This window comes from Palaemon carinicauda, chromosome 26, assembly GCF_036898095.1.
Source record: "Palaemon carinicauda isolate YSFRI2023 chromosome 26, ASM3689809v2, whole genome shotgun sequence".
Lineage (NCBI taxonomy): Eukaryota > Metazoa > Arthropoda > Malacostraca > Decapoda > Palaemonidae > Palaemon > Palaemon carinicauda.
This window is the reverse complement of record NC_090750.1, coordinates 96,633,361-96,656,878: the sequence shown is the minus strand read 5'-3', so window position 1 is coordinate 96,656,878 and position 23,518 is coordinate 96,633,361. Positions and strand designations below refer to the sequence as shown.

The following is a 23,518-nucleotide window of genomic DNA, read 5'->3' as shown; positions in this document are numbered from 1 at the left end:
TTGCAGATAACTTTCCTGTTATGGTATTTTAAGTAAAATACTTGATGTATCTGATTTCGAAAATCTATTTTTGAAAAAATGTCCGGGAATCAGCTGGAACTCATACACCAGTGCTTGCTGCTGTCCTGAAACTTTGTTCATCCTGACTTGAGAAGAAAAGATCAAAGATTGAATACAAAGGAGTTATCCTTTGAGTCTATTCAAGAAGAATGTGATCAACCTATTATCTCATCATTGACTGACTTCGATATGATCTGATTGGCGTTCTTCAGTCCAATATCTTCCACGAGACTTATGGCATCCTGTAAATTGAGTCCACCCACTCTTTAAGTCAGAAGTAAACGTTTCTCTATAGTCAATTCTTTCTAGTGAGGCAGATTTGCACCGACTTGCAGCGATGCCCTTTTAGCTCGGAAAAGTTTCCTGATCGCTGATTGGTTGGACAAGATAATTCTAACCAATCAGCGATCAGGAAACTTTTCTAAGCTAAAAGGGCACCACTGTGAGTCGGTGCAAATGTGCCTCATTAAAAGAAATTGACTAAAGTTACTGTTACCCTGCCAAAAGTTACTACACAGCATTTGTGGACCAGTGGCCCTCTTTTCTAATGATAGAGTCACAAAGATAAACCATGCCTGCAAGGGAACAAAATTCTCCTAATTCCCGGCCCTACAAGAGGAGAGTAGATATCCTGACGTAAGTCCTACAAATATCTGCATCTACTATTTAGGACAGGACCGTGACCGAAGCCCGCTGAAGGAAGTATCTTTCCTTTTTGGTTGATGACCTCCAAGAAATGCTACCATAATCTGGTTGGAGGATTGCTGTTTCCTTTTGTCAAAGAAAAGATCCTAATAACAAAAGTCCTGGAGTGAATGCATGAAGACTTCTGTAATGGAAGTTTGCATAATCCCATACATGAAGGGGCTGTTTTGTAGGGGGAAACAACCACGGTGACATCACACATCCCAGTCTCAGCCCAACTCTCACCGGAAACCAATCGCTCACTTCATTTCCTATCCTAACACATGCTTTACTACCTTTGTAGTAACTTTTCACTGCTTGCAACAACCTTCCACCAATTCCATATAACCTCATCACATTCCACATTGCTTCCCTATCAACTCTCTCATACGCTTTCTCCAGATCCATAAACGCAACATACACCTTCTTACCTTTTGCTAAATATTTCTCGCATATCTGCCTAACTGTAAAAATCTGATTCATACAACAACCCCTACCTCTTCTAAAACCACCCTGTACTTCTAAGATTGCATTCTCTGTTTTATCCTTAATCCTATTAACCAGTACTCTACCATACACTTTTCCAATTACACTCAACAAACTAATACCCCTTGAATTACAACACTCATGCACATCTCCCTTACCCTTATATAGTGGTACAATACATGCACAAACCCAATCTACTGGTACCATTGACAACACAAAACACATATTAAACAATCTCACCAACCATTCAAGTACAGTCACACACCCTTCCTTCAACATCTCAGCTCTCACACCATCCATACCAGATGCTTTTCCTACTCTCGTTTCACCTAGTGCTCTCCTCACTTCCTCTCTTGTAATCTCATTCTCATCTCCCATCACAGGCACCTCAACACCTGCAACAGCAATTATATCTACCTCCTTATTATCCTCAACATTCAGTAAACTTTCAAAATATTCCGCCCAACTTTTCCTTTCCTCCTATCCTTTTAACAACCTCCCATTTCCATCTTTCACCATCTCTTCAATTCTTGAACCAGCCTTCTTTACTCTCTTCACTTCTTTCCAAAACTACTTCTTATTCTCTTCATATGAATGACCCAATCCCTGACCCCACCTCAGGTCAGCCGCCCTCTTTGCCTCACTTACCTTGCGCTTTACTTCCACATTTTTCTCTCTGTATCTTTCATACTTCTCTACAATATTACTCTGCAGCCATTCTTCAAAAGCCCTCTTTTTCTCTTCCACTTTTACCTTCACTCCTTCATTCCACCATTCACTGCCCTTCCTCATGCTGCCTCCAACAAACTTCTTGCCACACACATCACTTGCAATCCCAGCAAACTTTTCTTTTGCTAACTTCCACTCCTTCTCTAAATTACCAGTTTCTCTTACTTTCACTTCGTCATATGCCATTTTCAAACTTTCTTGATATTTACTTTTTACCCCCCGGGTTTTATTAGCTCTTCAACCCTCACTATCTCCCTTTTACATCCACCAACTCTATTCCCCCACTCTTTTGCTACAACTAATTTTCCTTCCACCAAAAAATGATCAGACATACCGTTAGCCATACCCTTAAACACGTGCACGTCTTTCAATCTTCCAAACATTCTTTTAGTTATCAACACATAATTCAATAACGCTCTTTCTACCACTCTTCCATTTGCCACTCTTACCCATGTATACTTGTTTTTATCTTTCTTTTTGAAAAAGCTAGAACTTATCACCATCTCTTGCTCAACACACATATCTACCAGTCTCTCACCACTCTCATTTTCACCTGGTACGCCATACTTCCCAGTGACACCTTCTACCTCTCCAGCGCCCACTCTAGCATTTAAGTCACCCATGACAACTACATAATTCCTTCTACCCAGTCCTTCTACACACCTAGTTAATTCATTCCAGAACTCATTCCGCTCTTCTTCACTTTTCTCATAACCTGGCCCATACGCACTGACAAAAGCCCAACATTCCCTACCCAACCTAACCCTTACCCACATTAACCTAGATGATATCTCCTTCCATTCCACTACTTCACTCAGCAATAAAGGCACACCTTCACTTGCTCTTCATCTTTCAATCCCAGACACTCTACCAGACATTTCACCAAACATCACTTCACCTTTCCCTTTTATCTTTGTCTCACACAAAGCCAATATATCCATCCTTCTATTCCTAAACATACTTCCAATCTCACGTCTTTTACTCTCTATCGTACTACATCCACGCACATTCAAACACCCCAAAACTAGAGTGCGGGGAGCAGTCACTCTCCCCCCAGCTCCACCTCTTTGATGTCTCACAGGATTATAATACAGGAGAGGGGGTTCCAAGTCCCCTCGTCCCGTCCCTTATAGTTGCCTCTTATGACACACAGGGATACGTTGGCGCTATTCTATTTGTTTTTATGCCCCCGTGGCCAATCATGAGCCATTGAAATATATCCCTTGCATTACAAAGGCCAAAGCAGGAGTTAGTGAAAGTATATATACCAAAGGTTGTAGTGATACTCAGCTTGGGGATGTCTTTTGGGTTCATGGGAACTTTATAATATCCCTTTAGGAAGTCGAGGGTTGGAAACACCTGGCACTGTGAAGGTGAATGGTGATGTGGGTGAGGGGCCAATAGTCTGGTTTTGTCTGCAAGTTAAGGGGGTCGGTCGATCAATGCCGTTTTTAAGAACAGGACTTTGCCATTCATACCACTTAATAACGTCACTTGGGACATCTCGAAACCGCAAATGATTTTTGTCTCTGACCTTCGGTTTTATGATGCCAGTGAGATTTATCCCGAAAATAAGTGTTTTTTCACATTCTATCTCCTACCTTGATACGTAATATTAAGACCTGTGATTATTAACATATACAGTATAGGCGTAATATAGACATCTAACCAAATAGTTCTTTTATTATACAAGTAATTTTTTTGCTAAATGTGAATTTTTTCAACATGTAAAAAATAAACTCTAAATCATGGGAAAAGGAAGAAAAGAAAATACAAAAGAAAATAGAGGGCATAATTTCAATATTTTATACAGTAATGTCTTCTTAAGTTAAAATACCAAATTCTAATGCTATAGCTTTAAAACTAAGGGAGAAGATAGAATTTTAGGGTCAATAAGTATAGTTTTGAGATATGTCTGTTCAAAGTTTTTCATTGTATTTTTTACAAAGACAGCATTAATATATCATGATTATTATGCATTTAATATACCTTTTTGAGTATTAAAATAACAAAACTATATCATTTATCATAATTTCATCATAAATGAAGATCCCTTTGCCTAATATCTTGCTTCTTTAAGCTCCTGTTCCCCCTGCTGTTTCGTGGCAGGGTATCCCCTCTCTCTCTTCTTCACTAACTCCACTAATATCAACAATATCATATAAATATTAAAGAGAATTTTCTTCTTCTGTATGTTAGCGAGATGTTTTGATTGTCTTTTTCTCTTTGGCACGATGAAATTCTTACCAAAACAAAGAAAAACAGATGTAAAAGCAGTGAAAGTCAAGAAGACAAATTCTTATCTTTTGTATTTAAAAAAAAACCGATATTAATAAATCATGGTTATTACGTATTTCATATTACTTTTAGGGTATTAACATACAAAAACTGATGTTTATCATAATCTAATAAAAAATGAAGATATTTTGCCCAATCTCTCTCTCTCTCTCTCTCTCTCTCTCTCTCTCTCTCTCTCAACTACACACACAGGGAAAGTATTTGGATTTTAATAAAATGCCCAAGATGAAAAGATTCATCACCACTCAATGTGGTAATTTTTTACATACAAAATAGCAAATACATGGAAGGGATTTTCAGCGAATGTAGTAAACTGTAACACGATAAACGAGTTTAAGAATAAATTCAACAAGATCATAAAAACTATCTAATCATTAAAATCAAATCGCTCTACCCACAAGCAAATGGATTCTCCCATGATGGACTAAAAAGTCTTTGAGACATACAAAACCCTAGTAACTCCTTGTATGTGTTCCTTATCATTGACGTTTGTTCCATCAGACTCAATTCCAAAAACAAATGTGTATTTCTGATAGTTTTAGCTTTAGTTGTGAATACCAGTGTTATGTTTTTGTGATGGATAATTGTAGGAATTATAATCAAAAGTGAAGAAAGAAGTTACAAGCTAAAATATATTGGAACTCTTGAAAGTATGCCATGGCGTCATAAGGTGGGCATGGCCTATTCCGCCTGGATAGACTGTGTCGATTATAGAAACTTATCACAACACCCCTAATGCTAAATTATTTGTCTTCTCACAGATGGTAACATCCACTGAGAAACACAACTCTCTACAAGGAAGAGGGAAATGCCACCTTGGTTTATGTCTACCGCCAGATGCCATCTAATCTCCTAAAAATAGTAGGCATCAATGATACGTTTCCTCCCTTCATGGATCTAGGGAGGCGGTTAGGGTTTTGAAGTTACACAATACCCCTAGAAATCGAATTTTCCTTGGGTAAATCCCCCTTTTTTTCTGGTTAGGAACTGTGTGATCTCCAATGACTAGCACGAGAGCTTAAAAAGGTTGATTCATAAACTACAAAGGCCAAGTTACTCACATTACATCAAGAGAAGAAAACCGTCAACTTACATACTCACCTCTAGTAGGGAAATCCCTGATGAGGAGATTAGATGCCCATCATGACGTGTCTGCCAATGGGCCTGGTTGAGAATTCCAAACCTTTGACAGACATCCCCCTCTTCGAGAAAAAATTGAACCGTGGATAGTATAAGCATGCTAAATGAACCCTTTAGATCTGCTAATGGTAGTGCCTTATAAACACTCTACTGTAGGCCCACACCAACCAATAAAGCTTTGCATATTCTGAAACTGCATATTTTCAAAGAAAGCCAAAATGCAATTTTTACCTCATCATATGTTTTGGGGAAGGAGAGGGGACTGGCCCTCTTTATGAGGGAGGTCATAGGAAAACTTCCTGAATAAACACAAATTATCATAGAAATTATAAAGAAAACGGTTAAAATTTCTATGTGCTAGTAAGGATAAAATGAGTGGGTGTTGACCTTGAAGCACATAAACAGATAACGAAGAAACTCATAAAACACAGGAAATAGAACTTAAAACTATACGTATCACGTCTTGCTGATAGTAAGGAGACTAAATATTTAGTAAGGATGTAACCTAGATGGAAGCAAAGGTCCTAATGTGTACAAGCACCTTACTGTCAACCAGCCAGTAGACAAATTGTTAATGGAGAATCATGTCTCTGATGAAGATCAAACCTGAGTGTTAGCCAAAGATGAGTGATGGGTAAGCAATAAAACAAGTTCAAGAAATCTGTAGTTCTACATATCTAAAGCCAAGCTATCAAACATACCCTCCATTCTTTGTTTAACAATGCAATAAATATCAACTTACAGTCCAGGATGAGAACAGATCCTGAGCCCTTGTCTAATACATCAGCAACTTCAAGTCCTGTATGTAGGGTGCCAGATGTTGGCAAAGGTTCCACAATTTCTATATACATTTCACCATGAAGAAGCTGCGAATGAGATTAGTTTTAATGTGGTTGTTTAATTGTTTTGAAAGACCACCATAAATTATGTCAGAAGCTCAACATCAAACTGTTATAAAGAGACAAAACCACAAATTTGAAAAAAAGCATATTTTCATGAACAGTTCTGAGACACTACGCATCAGGAAAGGATATATAAAAAATTATTGATGCTGATACTTTGTGTAAATTTTCAAAAGATTTTGTGATAAAAGGCTTCACTTCCTTTAATAATTATCAGCTTAAAGCCTGGGTTTAATTTCTTTAGTTCTCTTGAAAAATCAAGTCCACATAAATTATTTTAAAAATAATAAATGCTTCCACAAAGTTCATGTAAGTTTCAGAGATCTTTAGTTTTCAGTTTCCTTCCACATTTATAAGAAAATTAACAGAATAGTAAACGTGATCTGTGGTCATTATGAGAAAGGATCTATCAAAACAGTTTATAATATACATCATCACACTATGGAAAGGATGAACAAGCTATCTTCAGTGTGCTCTTGCATTATAAGAAAATAGATTTAAGTTAAGATTAATGTTTTACCTGATAAAACCAGTATACTAATTAAAAGTATTGCAAATATAATGAGTGTAGTATAGCATACCCAATAATAGTAGTGAGTATATGTTTTTTAGTAGTACCTGTAGTATGCTTTCATCCCTTTGTAAAACCATGGGAAAAGGAGATATACCATTAATATTATGTGAAGCTACACAAGACATGAAAGCTTAAAAGCATAGCTATAAAAAATCTAACAAAATGAACCAATTTCTTATCTAAAAAAAATATGTTTAGGAATAAAAATTTCAAGTTGCTGAATAATTCCTCTATCTAGGAAAAATAAATTTCCAACCCTCTTCTTTCTATGAAAAGAATAATTATTCAACAGGAAAGTAGCCCCATTCCAAAACATCCTTCATACTTTATAAGATTGAAAATATATGAATGGTTTACTTCAACAAAAACAATAATTTGTATACCAATTGAAACACTTTAAAACATCAAAATTACAACTTGGAAATTAATCAAATGGTTAAGATCAAATTTTTGCAAGCTCTGAGAATCAAAACAACATTTGTTTTGCCTCAGTTCTACTAACCTTATTCAAAGATAAACGAATAAACGTTTCAGCAGTAAATGATTGAGATTGGATATTGAATACTCTTTAATGCAATAACTTTTATGCAATTCATCCTTAGAATATTTGATCCTGTTCCACAGTTTCTCAACTTGTAAAGGATATGGTATAGAGGTAAACATCTTTACATTCCGAATAAATGATTGGAAAAACCTGTCAGGTAAATTACATAGTTAGAAACAACCCAAAAGTGAATGCGAGTGCATGTCTTTATAAGGTACCATGTAATGACTATCACAATGTAATGCCTGGGAGGTCACTATCAATAGGATTAAATAGCCACAAACATTATTTTGTGAGAAACTGTAATCTGACAAACACCATTTCAAACAATAAAAGTGAAAATAATCATACCACTGATTAGCTGGTTACTAAAATGGTGTTTACATTGCTTATTTGCTGCTGTTAAAGACTTAGTGATTCAGGGCTTGGTCTCCTAAAGGTAACATCAATCATGAAAAAAGTTACGATTGAGGGCTATCTCACTCAGTTATTAATCTACTGTTAAAGACTTTGAGATTCTGGACCCGGTCTTGTAATGATAACAGCAATCGCGAAAAGTTATCATTGAGCGGCCTTGTTCAATTACTTCGCTAGTGTTAAAGACTTGGAGATTTAGGTCCTAGCATTCAGGAGAGGCAATTATCATTAAGGACTTGGTCTGCTAATGATAGCAGCAATCACAAGGAGGAGTTATATTCAAGTGCTACCTCACTCAGTTAATTGACTACTGCTATAGATTTGGTGATTGAGGACTTGGTCTCCCAATAATATCAACAATCATATGGGGTAGTTATCAATGACAATTATATCACTCACTTATTTTCCTACTACTAACATTTTATTCAGGAATTGGTCTCCCAAGGATAGAAGTAATCTCGAGGAGTTATCATTGGAAGATACCTTGCTTAGTCATTTAACTAATGCTACACTGATTTAGGAGTTGGTCCCTTAAAGGCTGCAGCAATTATGCGGGATAGTCAACTTGCAGAGCTTCCTCACTTGCTTAGTTGAATGCTACTGAAGACATGGGGATTTAGGACTTGGTCTCCCAATGATAGCAGTAAATCATGTTAGGGAGATATCATTGGGAGCTACTTCATTTAATTACTTATCTACTGCTTTTGACTTAATGATTCAGAAGTTGGTCTTCCAATGGTACTAGCAATTCTTACGTGGGGTTATTCTTAGTAGGAGGTACCTCATTCACATTCTTAACTAATGCTGAAGACTTGGTGATTTAGAAACTGGTCTCTTAATGATAGTAGCAATTGTGAGGCTCATCATTGGGAGCTATCTCATTCACTCAAAACAACTGAGGTAGTAACTTAACTACTACTACAGACTTAGTGATTCAGGACTTGGTATCCCGTGATAGAAGCTTATCATTGAGAGGTACCTCACTCAGTTACATAGTGATTCGGCACTTTATCTAACAATGATAATGATAATTAGGAGAGTTATCAATGAGGTACCACACATAGTCACTAAAATTCTGTTAAAAGACCTATTGGTTCAGAATTAGGCCTTACAATGATAACATCAATCACTCATTTATCTACCGGCTGTTGACGAGATTCAAGACTTGGCCTCCTAATGGTAGCAGCAAACATTAGTATTCATTCCATGAAGTATTGCACTCAGAAGTGAACATTATTTTTTTTTATTAAAGGTATAGCAATGCCAGTCGTAACATTCATTAGATTCCAAACTTCTTACAAAATTTGAGCCGCCACAATATTTTCAAGGAAATTACGCTGGTACTCAGTGAATACAATTCAAGATGCAGTCCAAATTTATTTACACATACCTTAGCTAAGTTTGGAGTATAGCCATTCATTTGTTGCCAAAGTTTCCCCCCAAACATAACTGCCTGTGAAGGAATGACAGCAAAAGTTGGGAGAGCGGAGAAATTTTCATCATTCTCGTACAGGAACTTAAGAGCATCTTCATCCTTTCTTGATACACCAACTGTAAATAGATAGTGATTGTAGAGTGTATAAAAGTGATTTCATGGTATATAAAATGCACATCTTTTATTTTTATTTTTTTTTTTACTCATAGAGGAAGTTAATTCTTTACATCATAATAATTGTCTCTTCACAAAAGGAAGCTTAAAACTCCAATAGTGTTCTACAAAAGATGAACATAATTCAATGTAAATGCTTTAATATAACATTTTAAACCTTAAATAATTCTAATTATTATTACTATTATTATTATCATTATTATTATTGAAAATGGAAAAACTTATTCAACTCAATGATACAAATTACAAACCCAAAGTAATTAAATTTCTATTTTAAAAAGCATAACACAATAAATGAAAATATAGACAGAAGAATAGTTTTAAAATATAATTAATACTAATGCTATATTGAACTATATTTACATTAATCCCACTGTACTTTATTCACATCAATACATCACGAAGTATGTGTAAATTCACCTCCAAGAGCATAAAGAATCAGCTGATCAGGCTCATATGTGAAACTTGATGGTGGTAGTGTTATTCCACGAGCAGATAGCTGGAAAGAGTACAAAACTGTGAAGCTCTTGATATGTCAACATGGTTTTAATAAAAGCAAAAGTAATAGTACTTTAGTTTCATAACCAGATGTGGTTTGTTTTCTGCAGCTCAATCACCAGCTATGCCTATATTGTCCACATTTTGTGGACTTTAAATGTCCCCAAAACAGTAAACATTTCTCTACAGATCAGTACTGGGCAACAGTCGTCTGATTTCCGATGTTTTCTCCCCTTGCTGTTTTTTTTCTTTTTGTCCTTTTATATTACTGTATCATTTTCTTTGTGACTTAATCAATAAATAACATTACTTTTATTAATTCACTTGTTCTTTAAATCAATTAGGTGATAACCCTTTTACCCCCAAAGGACGTACTGGTACGTTTCACAAAAGCCATCCCTTTACCCCCATGGATGTACCGGTACGTCCTTGCAAAAAAATGCTATAAATTTTTTTTTTTTTTCATATTTTTGATAATTTTTTGAGAAAATTCAGGCATTTCCCAAGAGAATGAGACCAACATGACCTCTCTATGACAAAAATTAAGGCTGTTAGAGCAATTTAAAAAAAATATACTGCAAAATGTGGTGGGAAAAAAATAACCCCCTGGGGGTTAAGGATTGGGAATTTCCAAATAGCCTGGGGGTAAAAGGGTTAATAAAATCAAAAGTAATAGTACTTTAGTTTCATAACCAGATGTAGTTTCTTTCCTGCAGCTCAATCACCAGCTATGCCTATATTGTCCACATTTTGTGGACTTTGAATGTCCCCAAAACAGCAAACATTTCTCTACAGATCAGTACTGGGCAACAGTCGTCTGATTTCTGATGTTTTCTCCCCTTGCTGTTTTTTTTTTTTTTTTTTTTCACATTACTGTATCATTTTCTTTGTGACTTAATCAATAAATAACACTACTTTTATTAATTCATTTGTTCTTTAAATCAATTAGGTGATAATATCCCTATATGTTTTCTCATGATGTTAGTAAGCATTGTGTTCTGTAGCCTCAGTAATGGCAAATTTTTCTGCAGATGAAAATATTAAGTGGTAAATGTGAATGCCTATTTTAGGTAACTCAAAATCCCGGCAAAACTTTGAATATCTTATGAAAACCTACACATCCCAGTATATCACATGAAATCTACCTAAATAAGAATGGTGTAGCATTACAGAAAAGTATAAGTTTGGTGTAGATACATTCTACAAGAAAAAAAAAACACAAAAACTGCCCAAATTAGAAGCTAGAAACAGAATTTTAGTAAAATTTATGATGATACAGTACTTGTAAGTTTCACTGCCAATCTTAAGTGTTTGCTTCTTGAAATTATACTAAATATACTACATTTTCTCTCAACACTTAGATTTTATTTTCTGAGAAATTTTTTTATATCAGTCATATCTCACTTCCATATCAATTATTCATGTATATATTTTCTGTGTAAATACACATATAAATGTTGCACCACCAAACTAAACCTGACTTTCTGTGTCCTTTTATGTTTCGAGCAGTTTATTGCTATTATTATTATTACAATTGTTATTATTATTGTTATTATTATTATTATTATTATTATTATTATTATTATTATTATCATTATTATTATTATTATTATTATTACAAGCAAGGCAATAAACCTAGTTGGAAATGCATGTTATAAGCTCAAAGGCTCCAACAAGGAAAAATTGCCCAGTGAGGAAAGGAAACAAGAGAAGAATAAACAATCAAAATGAAATATTTCAAGAACAATAACAACATTAAATTAGATCCTTCATATAGAAACTATAAACACTTAAAAAAACAGGAGGAAGAGAAATAAGATAGAACAGCATGCCCGAGTGTACCCCCAACCAGAATTCTAATCTAAGGAAGTGGAAGGCCATGGCACAACGGCTATGGCACTACCCATGACCAGAGAACAATGCTATGATTTTGGAGTGTCCTAGAAGAGCTGCTTACCATAGCTGAAGAGTCTCTTCTATCCTTACCAAGAGGAAAATAGCCACTGAACAATTACATTACAGTAGTTAACCCCTTGAGAAAAGAAGAATTGTTTGGTTAACTCAAGTGTTGTCAGGTGTATGAGGACAGAGGAGAAAGAGGTAAGAAAAGGCCACAATATTCGGTGTATGTGTAGGCAAAGACAAAGTGAACCATAACCAGAGAGAGGGAAACAATGTAGTACTGTCCGGCCCATCATAGGAGTAAATAATCTTACCGCATCATCTATAACGGCAGTATCCGTATTAAGTTACAACCCCATCTACCAATTTGGTTTGATTGCATTCTGATGGGTTATATTTTAGACATGTTGTTTATGGTGACTGGGAGTATAATTGTATTTTTGTGATAAATAAAAAAAGATGGGAATAAATTCTTGTTTTATCCGTGATCAAGAGTGGAAGGGAAAAATATGTTTTATCTATGATCATTCTGATATTTTCAAATTATAATAGCCTATTTGCTCTAATTGTAAAATGTTATTTTTATTAGTAAAATAAATTTTTGAATATACTTACCCGATAATCATGTAGCTGTCAACTCCGTTGCCCGACAGAATTCTATGGAGGGATACGCCAGCTATCACAATACTAGAAGGGGGTGTACTTACCAGCGCCACCTGTGGCCAGGTACTATAGTACTTCTTGTTGACACCTCCTCAATTTTTCCTCGGTCCACTGGTTCTCTATGGGGAGGAAGGGAGGGTCAATTAAATCATGATTATCGGGTAAGTATATTCAAAAATTTATTTTACTAATAAAAATAACATTTTTCAATATTAAACTTACCCGATAATCATGTAGCTGATTCACACCCAGGGGGGTGGGTGAAAACCAGTGTACAAGATTAAAGGATAGCTAAGTATCCCATATTTCATATAACAGTTATCTCAAATAACAATGAAATAATAAGTACCTGGTAAGGAAGTCGAATTGAACCGTTACTCTGCCTCTTTTTTAAGTTCGTCTTCCTTACTGAGCGCAGCGTTCCTCTTGGAGGCTGAATCAACTCAAAGGTGCTAAAGTATATAGGGCTGCAACCCCTACTAAAGGACCTCTACACAACCTCTAACCCAGGCGCTTCTCAAGAATGAATTGACCACCCGCCAAATCAAAAGGATGCGGAAGGCTTCTTAGCCTACCGTAACAACCATAAAAACAACAATAAAAGCATTCAAGAGAAAGGTTAAAAAAGGTTATGGGATTAAGGGAATGTAGTGGCTGAGCCCTCACCTACTACTGCACTCGCTGCTACGAATGGTCCCAGGGTGTAGCAGTTCTCGTAAAGAGACTGGACATCTTTAAGATAAAATGATGCAAACACTGACTTGCTCCTCCAATAGGTTGCATCCATTATGCTCTGCAGAGAACGGTTTTTATTAAAGGCCATCGAAGTAGCTACGGCTCTTACTTCGTGGGTCCTTACCTTCAGCAACGCAAGGTCTTCCTCCTTTAAGTGAGAATGGGCTTCTCTAATCAGAAGCCTTACATAATACGAAACCCCGTTCTTGGACATGGGCCTCGAAGGTTTCTTGATGGCACACCATAAGGCTTCTGACTGTCCTCGAATAGGTTTAGACCTATTAAGATAATACTTGAGAGCTCTGACAGGGCAAAGAACTCTCTCTAGTTCGTTACCTACCATGTTGGAGAGGCTAGGTATTTCAAACGATCTAGGCCAAGGACGTGAAGGAAGTTCGTTCTTTGCTAAGAATCCGAGCTGAAAAGAACATGTTGCAGATTCGGTCGTGAAACCAATGTTCTTGCTGAAGGCATGAACCTCACTGACTCTCTTAGCTGTTGCAAGGCAGACGAGAAAAAGAGTCTTGAGGGTAAGGTCCTTGAAGGAAGCTGACTGGAGAGGTTCGAACCTAGGTGACATAAGGAACCTTAAGACTACGTCTAGGTTCCAGCCTGGAGTGGATAGACGACGCTCTTTAGAAGTCTCAAAAGACTTAAGGATGTCTTGAAGGTCCTTGTTGGAAGAAAGGTCCAAACCTCTGTGGCGGAGAACTGAAGCCAACATACTCCTGTACCCTTTAATCGTAGGGGCTGAAAGGGATCTCTCATACCTAAGATGTAATAGGAAGTCAGCTATTTGGGTCACAGAGGTATTGGTAGAGGATACTGCATTGGCTCTACACCAGCTCCGGAAGACTTCCCACTTAGATTGGTAGACTCTACGAGTGGAAACCCTTCTTGCTCTGGCAATCGCACTGGCTGCCTCCTTCGAAAAGCCTCTAGCTCTAGCGAATCTTTCGACAGTCTGAAGGCAGTCAGCCGAAGAGCGTGGAGGTTTGGGTGCAACCTGTCTACGTGAGGTTGACGTAGAAGGTCCACTCTTAGAGGTAGAGTCCTGGGGATGTCGACTAGCCATTGAAGTACCTCTGTGAACCATTCTCTTGCAGGCCAAAGGGGAGCAACCAGCGTCAGCCGTGTCCCTTCGTGCGAGATGAACTTCTGCAGGACTTTGTTTATTATCTTGAACGGTGGAAATGCGTAAAGGTCGAGATGGGACCAGTTCAGCAGAAAAGCATCCACATGAACTGCTGCAGGGTCTGGAACTGGGGAACAGTACAGCGGAAGTCTCTTGGTCATGGAGGTGGCAAACAGATCTATGGTAGGTTGACCCCACAAGGTCCAAAGTCTGTTGCACACACTCTTGTGGAGGGTCCATTCCGTGGGAATGACCTGATTCCTTCTGCTTAGGCGATCTGCTGAGACATTCATGTTGCCCTGAATGAACCTCGTGACTAAAGTGAGGTTTTGACTTCTTGACCAAATGAGGAGGTCCCTTGCGATCTCGTATAGGCTCCTCGAATGGGTCCCTCCTTGCTTGGAGATGTAAGCCAAGGCTGTGGTGTTGTCTGAGTTCACCTCCACCACCTTGCCTAGCAGGAGGGACTTGAAGTTCAGCAGGGCTAAATGAACTGCTAGTAGCTCCTTGCAGTTGATGTGGAGCGTTCCCTGTTCCTCGTTCCACGTTCCCGAGCATTCCCGTCCGTTCAAGGTCGCACCCCAGCCCGAGTCCGATGCATCTGAGAAGAGATGAAGATTGGGGGTCTGAATAGCCAACGATAGGCCCTCCCTGAGAAGGAGATTGGTCTTCCACCACAAGAGAGTGGTCTTCATCTCTTTGGTGACTGGGATAGAGACTGCTTCGAGAGTCAAACCCTTGTCCCAATGAGCTGCAAGATGGAATTGAAGAGGGCGGAGGTGGAGTCTCCCTAGCTCGACGAACAGGGCCAGCGATGAAAGGGTCCCTGTGAGACTCATCCACTGTCTCACCGAGCAACTGCTCCTCTTCAGCATGCTCATGATGCAATCTAGGGCTTGGCTTATCCTTGGGGCCGATGGAAAAGCCCGAAAATCCTGACTCCGAATCTCCATTCCCAGGTACACAATGGATTGGGAGGGAATGAGCTGAGACTTTTCTATGTTGACTAACAGACCCAGTTCTCTGATTAAGTCCAAAGTCCAGTTGAGACTCTCCAGACAGCGACGACTCGTGGAGGCTCTCAACAGCCAGTCGTCTAAGTAAAGGGAGGCTCTGATGTCCGATAAGTGGAGGAATTTTGCTATATTCCTCATCAGATGCGTAAACACCATAGGAGCTGTGCTTAGGCCAAAACACAGGGCTTGGAATTGGTAGACAACCTTTCCAAAAACGAATCTCAGGAAAGGTTGGGAGTCTGGATGAATAGGAACGTGAAAGTAGGCATCTTTCAGGTCCAACGAGACCATCCAGTCCTCCTGCCTGACCGCTGCTAGGACCGACTTCGTCGTCTCCATCGTGAACGTCTGCTTGGTGACATACGCATTGAGCGCGCTGACGTCCAGCACCGGTCTCCAACCTCCTGTCTTCTTGGCCACCAGAAAGAGACGGTTGTAGAAGCCCGGGGATTGATGGTCCCGGACTATAACCACTGCCTTCTTCTGCACAAGTAGCGACACCTCCTGGTGCAACGCTAGCCTCTTGTCCTCTTCTTTGTAGTTGGGAGAGAGGTTGATGGGAGATGTGGTCAGAGGGGGTTTGCGGCAGAATGGAATCCTGTAACCCTCCCTCAGCCAACTGACAGACTGGGCGTCTGCACCTCTCTTTTCCCAGGCTTGCCAGAAGATCTTGAGTCTGGCTCCTACTGCTGTCTGGAGATGCGGAGAGTCAGTTTTTTCCTTTAGAAGCCTTGGAACTTTTCCTAGACTTGCTCCTGGAAGAGTCTGGACGGGAGCTTCCTCGGCTGGGGGCTCTACCACGAAAGGGCGGTATGAACCTCGTAGCAGGAGTATCAGCCACTGGGGTGCGATAAGTCCTGGGGACTGAGGTAGCAACCTTAGTCTTACGAGCCGATGAGGCTACAAGATCATGTGTGTCCTTTTGTATCAGGGCAGCAGACAAGTCCTTAACCAGCTCTTCGGGGAAGAGGAACTTCGAGAGCGGAGCGAAAAGGAGTTGAGACCTTTGACAAGGTGTGATGCTGGAGGAAAGGAAGGTACATAGCTGTTCCCTTTTCTTAAGAACCCCTGACACAAACATCGACGCAAGCTCGCCAGATCCATCTCTAATGGCCTTATCCATGCAGGACATTAATAGCATGGCAGAATCCTTGTCCGCAGGGGAGGTCTTCTTGCTGAGGGCCCCCAGGCACCAGTCTAGGAAGTTGAACATCTCAAATGCTCTAAAAACACCCTTCAGGAAGTGATCAAGGTCTGAGAAGGTCCAGCAAACCTTAGAGCGCCTCATTGCTGTTCTACGAGTCGAGTCTACCAGACTTGAGAAGTCAGCCTGGGCAGAGGCAGGTACTCCCAAGCCTGGTTCCTCTCCTGTGGCATACCAAACGCCCGCTTTAGAAGTGAGCTTAGTCGGAGGAAACATGAACGAAGTCTTTCCAAGGTGTTGCTTAGTCTGCAACCACTCCCCTAAGATCCTTAACGCTCTCTTAGAGGACCTTGCTAGGACTAGCTTAGTATAAGTAGACTTAGCTGGCTGCATGCCCAGCGAAAACTCAGATGGCGGAGAGCGGGGAATAGCAGAGACAAAGTGGTCTGGGTATACCTCCCTAAACAGAGCCAAGACCTTACGAAAGTCAATAGAAGGTGGAGAAGACTTGGATTCATCCACGTCTGATGAGGGATCCAGGTGTGCCGCCTCATCATCAGACGCCTCATCACCAGAGTGTAGCGAAGAGATCGGTAAGGTATGCTGAACAGCAGAGACAGCACGAGCTGGAACAACAATATTAGTGGTTTCCTCTTCAAGACTCTGTTGAGGGAACACCTGAGGCTCAGACTGCAAAGGTTGATCAAAAGAAGTAGCAGAAGGTAGGCGCATGGGTGGAGGAGGCTGACTCCTAGCATGAGTGACTGAACTCAAGGGTTGCGCTTGCTGAGTGGTTGGCGGATGCGCAGTAGCAAGTTCCTGAGGAACGAGTTGAGGTTCCTGAGGTGTGAGCTGTGAGCGATGAGGTAGTGGCTGCGCAGAACACAGTAATTGTCTCGCGAGTTGAGGCTCCTGAGGCGCAAGGCTAAGGTGTTGTGGTTGCCTTGAGGAGGGTTGAGCTCGCTGCAGCGAGAGCTGAGGAGACTGACTCATGGATGGGAGAGGTTGTTGTACCTCAAGAGAGTGTTGCCTCACTGGTGGAACTGCAAGTGGAAGCGGAGGAAGTAAGGAATAATCTTCCTGTTCCCATAGCTGAGGTTGCCTTAAGGAAGGCGGAGGGAGCTGCACACCACTGGAAACAGTAAACTCAGAACGTGCTAAGGTATTCTGAGGAGCCTCAACATCGTACGCCTGGCAGGCAGTACTGCGGTCAGGCGGAGCGATCGCAGGAGGAGGAGTAACCTGCTCAGCCTGACACTCACGCATCAAGACCGCAAGTTGTGACTGCATGGACTGCAGTAGAGTCAACTTGGGGTCGGCAGACACTAAGGTCTGCTGAGGTAAAGCCTTAACAGCAGAGATCTGTTGTGGCAGAACCTTACTCCTCTTAGGCGGAGTGCATTCAACTGATGACTGCGGCGAGTCAGAGCTGATCCAATGACTGCAGCCCGGTTGAGTTCTTGAGGTCTGGACTCTGCGTTTGAGTGGTCTCGAGACCTGAGTCCAGCGTTTCTTCCCTGACAATTGCTCAGCAGACGAGTAAAAGACGGGCTCAATCGTCTGCAGGTGGGAGTGACGGTCTCTGGAAGACACGCCCGCAACCACCGAGGATACTTCTGTGCGCCGATCAAGGCCTGCCGAACCCTTTTTCCCTTCGACATTGCTTCTCCCCTGGGCTTGGGAGCTTGCAAGAGGTCCCGGACTGGGAGGACGACTGGCACGCACAGAAGTATCCTCACGCACCACACTGACACTGACACTAGCACTTGGCACTGCACTGACACTAGCACTCGTCACAGCACTGGCACTAATTCCACCCACTGCACTCTTGACCTTAAGTTCCTTGACTTCGGCCATAAGAGACTTATGATCACTAACCACTGACTCTACTTTATCGCCTAAGGCCTGAATGGCATGCAAAACAACAGACATATCAGGCTGAGGGCAAATAGTAGGTTCGGGGGTAGCCACTACAGGGGTAGGAAAAGGTAGGGGATCATGAGGTGAGGAAAAAAGTGAAGAGTGAGAAGAACTCCTCCTAACTCTCTCTCTCTCTAACTTGGTTGAGTACTTAAGAAGACGGACAAAATCAAGTTCCGAAAGTCCGGCGCATTCCTCACATCGATCTTCTAACTGACAGGGCCTTTCCCTACAGTCAGAACAAGCGGTGTGAGGATCTACCGAGGCCTTCGGAATACGCCTATTACAAGACCTACATCGTCTATGGGTGGGGGCTTGTGAAATGTCAGACATCTTGAATCAAAAGAGTTAGCCAAGTGGGGTTTCAAAATCAAGCAAAAGATCGTTAACCGTTAAATCAGGACTAAATAATAGCTATCTAAGCTAATATAGAAGTTTTCCAGTAAAGCGACAGCCGAAATCTGAGAGAATACTTCACCAAAAGCCGTGAAAATACTCGAAGATCATAAGCGTATCCCAGAACGTCTTGCCGGAAGCACGACAGAGGAAAAATTGAGGAGGTGTCAACAAGAAGTACTATAGTACCTGGCCACAGGTGGCGCTGGTAAGTACACCCCCTTCTAGTATTGTGATAGCTGGCGTATCCCTCCATAGAATTCTGTCGGGCAACGGAGTTGACAGCTACATGATTATCGGGTAAGTTTAATATTGAAAATGGAGGTTTACATTATAACTTAACAATTAAGGGAAGATCTAAAGGCTCCACTACAAATTCTCAGGCCTCGCGCGTGTATCAGATCTAAATACTCCGAAGTAGCTTCAGATTCATAATTGGGCTTCGATAATCTATCCTAGATAAGTCTAATGTTGTATAGATCGTCATTAAAGTTAATCTTTTTGCACAAAAAATTGCATGAGATAATGTCATCATTTGGTTGTGATCATTATCACATTTAGATTTAATATACAGTTTTATACATGTACACTCCAATTCAGGAGGGTATCGAATGTAGTTTTAAATATTTTACCTATCTTGAAATTGGATCGAGTTTTGCCCATGTGAGTTGTATTTCTCAGTTTTGTTTCCATCTACTATCTTTGTAAAACCCCACGAAGTGGATTTATTCAGGAGAAATCGGTATCCAGCAGACGCAATGAAACTTGCATTTCTCGAGAGAAGTTATGAAGAATTCTTTGCAAATGACGCACATTGCAAAGTCGTCCACGTAAAAGCTATTTTGTACTCTGTGACTTTTGAGCAACTGTTATTAATTGTCTATGAAAAAAAGTCCCATTTAAAACTCAAACCTGGTGTAGAGTACACCATAATGAAGGCTCAAATATTCAGAAAAAAAATATTGCTTATAAGAGTTGGAATGTTCTTTCAATATTGATATATCTAATTAAAATAACAATGTGTCCTCAAAAACCATTAGGATGTAAGAAATTTAATGTTGAATGTCTCCAAGTCGTAGCATATTCCTTCTGAACGTAAAAAGATGTGACTGCTGTGATTTGCTTTCGTTCAAACTTCAATGCATATAACTTTCCAAGAGTGAGAGAGTCTAAGTGGGCCGTTCTGTTTGTGAGCCAAATTGCAAAGCTGATAAAATGTTACTTGACTTAAAACAGTTCATTTTACAATTCACAATTTTGTCCAGTAATTTGCAAACACAATTGGTTAGTGAAATTGGTCTGTAATTGTTTAAATTATTGGGATCTCTTCATGAATCAGATATTGGTATTAGTATAAAATGTGATTATAAAACTTCCATAGATAGGCCTTGGCTGAAGAGAATAGATTTCCTACAAAATTTTATATAATTACCATGCGTCATTCATTAAACTACAATTTGTTAATGAAAATTCAAGCACCTCTTGAATAAATCTTTGATTGTAATCAATATCTCCAACGGTATCAGAATTCAAAAGAATTACTTCTCTTTTTTTTGATGGATTGAAAGTGGGCATCTAAATTATTTATACTGCTCATCTTTTCAATACTGTACCCAATAATACTTGAAATTTTTTGTATATCACTAATTAGTGAAACATGTTATTTTGATAATAAAATAAATTTTTGAATATACTTACCCGGTGATTATATAGCTGCAACTCTGTTGCCCGACAGACAACTCTACGGTAAAAACTCGCCAGCGATCGCTACACAGGTTGCGGGTGTGCCCAACAGCGCCATCTGTCGTCCAGATACCCAGTACTCAATGTAAACAAAGACTCAATTTTCTCCTCGTCCCACTGCGTCTCTATTGGGGAGGAAGGGAGGGTCCTTTAATTTATAATCACCGGGTAAGTATATTCAAAAATTTATTTTATTATCAAAATAAAATTTTTCAATATTTAACTTAGCCGGTGATTATATAGCTGATTCACACCCAGGGGGGTGGGTAGAGACCAGCAATATATGTTTACACCTTTATGAGCTAAGAGTTTTTATTTCATTTTAGAAGTTATCAAAATAACAAAAACAAAATAAATAGGTACAGTGCCTGGTAAGGAAGTCGACTTGAACAATTACTCTGCCTTTTAAGTACGTCTTCCTTACGGAGCCTCGCGATCCTCTTAGGATGCTGATCGACCCCTAGGATCTGAAGTATCAAGGGTTGCAACCCATACAACAGGACCTCATCAAAACCCCTAATCTAGGCGCTCTCAAGAAATGACTTTGACCACCCGCCAAATCAACCAGGATGCGAAAGGCTTCTTAGCCTTCCGGACAACCCACAAAACAACAATAAAAACATTTCAAGAGAAAGATTAAAAGGGTATGGAATTAGGGAATTGTAGTGGTTGAGCCCTCACCCACTACTGCACTCGCTGCTACGAATGGTCCCAGTGTGTAGCAGTCCTCGTAAAGAGACTGGACATCCTTTAGATAAAAAGACGCAAACACTGACTTGCTTCTCCAATAGGTTGCGTCCATTTTACTTCGCAGAGATCTATTTTGCTTAAAGGCCACGGAAGTTGCGACAGCTCTAACTTCGTGTGTCCTTACCTTCAGCAATGCTTGGTCTTCCTCACTCAGATGGGAATGAGCTTCTCGTATTAACAGTCTGATAAAATAGGATAAAGCATTCTTTGACATAGGCAAAGATGGTTTCTTAACTGAACACCATAAAGCTTCAGATAGGCCTCGTAAAGGTTTAGTTCGTTTTAAATAGAACTTAAGAGCTCTCACAGGGCATAAGACTTTTTCTAGTTCATTGCCTACCATATTCGATAAGCTGGGAATATCGAACGATTTCGGCCAAGGTCGAGAAGGTAGCTCATTTTTGGCTAGAAAACCAAGTTGTAGTGAACATGTAGCTTTTTCAGACGAAAATCCGATGTTCTTGCTGAAGGCATGAATCTCACTGACTCTTTTAGCTGTGGCTAAGCATACCAGGAAAAGTGTCTTTAAGGTGAGATCTTTCATGGAGGCTGATTGTAGCGGCTCAAACCTGTCTGACATGAGGAATCTTAGTACCACGTCTAAATTCCAACCAGGTGTAACCAAACGACGCTCCTTCGTGGTCTCAAAAGACTTAAGGAGGTCCTGTAGATCTTTATTGTTGGAAAGATCTAAGCCTCTATGCCGGAAGACCGATGCCAACATGCTTCTGTAGCCCTTGATAGTGGGAGCTGAAAGTGATCGTTCTTTTCTCAGGTATAAGAGAAAGTCAGCTATTTGAGCTACAGAGGTACTGGTCGAGGATACAGATACTGACTTGCACCAGTTTCGGAAGACTTCCCACTTCGATTGGTAGACTCTAAGGGTGGATGTTCTCCTTGCTCTAGCAATCGCATTGGCTGCCTCCTTCGAAAAGCCTCTAGCTCTCGAGAGTCTTTCGATAGTCTGAAGGCAGTCAGACGAAGAGCGTGGAGGCTTTGGTGTACCTTCTTTACGTGTGGCTGACGTAGAAGGTCCACCCTTAGAGGAAGACTTCTGGGAACGTCTACTAGCCATTGAAGTACCTCGGTGAACCATTCTCTCGCGGGCCAGAGGGGAGCAACTAGCGTCAACCTTGTCCCTTCGTGAGAGGCGAACTTCTGCAGTACCTTGTTGACAATCTTGAACGGTGGGAATGCGTATAGATCTAGATGCGACCAATCTAGGAGAAAGGCATCTATATGTATTGCTGCTGGGTCCGGGATTGGTGAGCAATATATTGGGAGCCTCTTGGTCATCGAGGTTGCAAAGAGATCTATGGTTGGTTGGCCCCAAGTGGCCCAAAGACTCTTGCATACATCCTTGTGGAGGGTCCATTCTGTTGGAATTACTTGCCCCTTCCGACTGAGACAATCTGCCATGACATTCAAGTTGCCTTGGATGAACCTCGTTACTAGTGATATGTTTTGACCTTTTGACCAGATGAGCAGGTCCCTTGCGATCTCGTACAACGTCAGTGAGTGGGTCCCTCCTTGCTTGGAGATGTACGCCAAGGCAGTGGTGTTGTCAGAGTTCACTTCCACCACTTTGCCTTGAAGGAGAGACCTGAAGCTTTTCAAGGCCAGATGTACTGCCAGTAGCTCCTTGCAGTTGATATGCATTATCCTTTGACTCGAGTTCCATAGTCCCGAACATTCCCGACCGTCTAATGTCGCGCCCCAGCCTACGTCCGATGCGTCCGAGAAGAGAATGTGGTTGGGAGTCTGAACAGCCAGGGGAAGACCCTCTCTTAGGCTGATACTGTCCTTCCACCAAGTCAGGCAAGACTTCATCTTCTCGGAAATGGGGATCGAGACCGCTTCTAGCGTCTTGTCCTTTTTCCAGTGAAATGCTAGGTGGTATTGAAGAGGACGGAGGTGTAGTCTTCCTAATGACACAAACTGTTCCAGGGATGATAGCGTCCCTATCAGACTCATCCACTTCCTGACTGAACATCGTTCCTTCTTCAGCATGTTCTGGATGCATAACTGGGCTTGGCTTGTTCTGGGGGCCGACGGAAAAGCCCGAAAAGCTAGACTGTGAATCTCCATCCCTAAATACACAATAGTTTGGGATGGGACCAGTTGTGACTTTTCCATATTGACAAGGAGACCCAATTCCTTGGTCAGATCTAGA

General features: G+C 40.5%; 1 protein-coding gene across 1 annotated transcript in view; it reads right to left on the bottom strand.

Moving 5' to 3' along the window:
• The window catches only part of LOC137619711 (peroxisomal multifunctional enzyme type 2-like), a 218,492-nt gene that overhangs the window by 30,645 nt on the left and 164,329 nt on the right, over positions 1-23,518 (bottom strand). Inside the window, 3 exon segments of the mRNA XM_068349998.1 lie at positions 6,140-6,263; positions 9,225-9,385; positions 9,864-9,942. Coding sequence (XP_068206099.1) covers positions 6,140-6,263; positions 9,225-9,385; positions 9,864-9,942 — 364 coding nt within the window.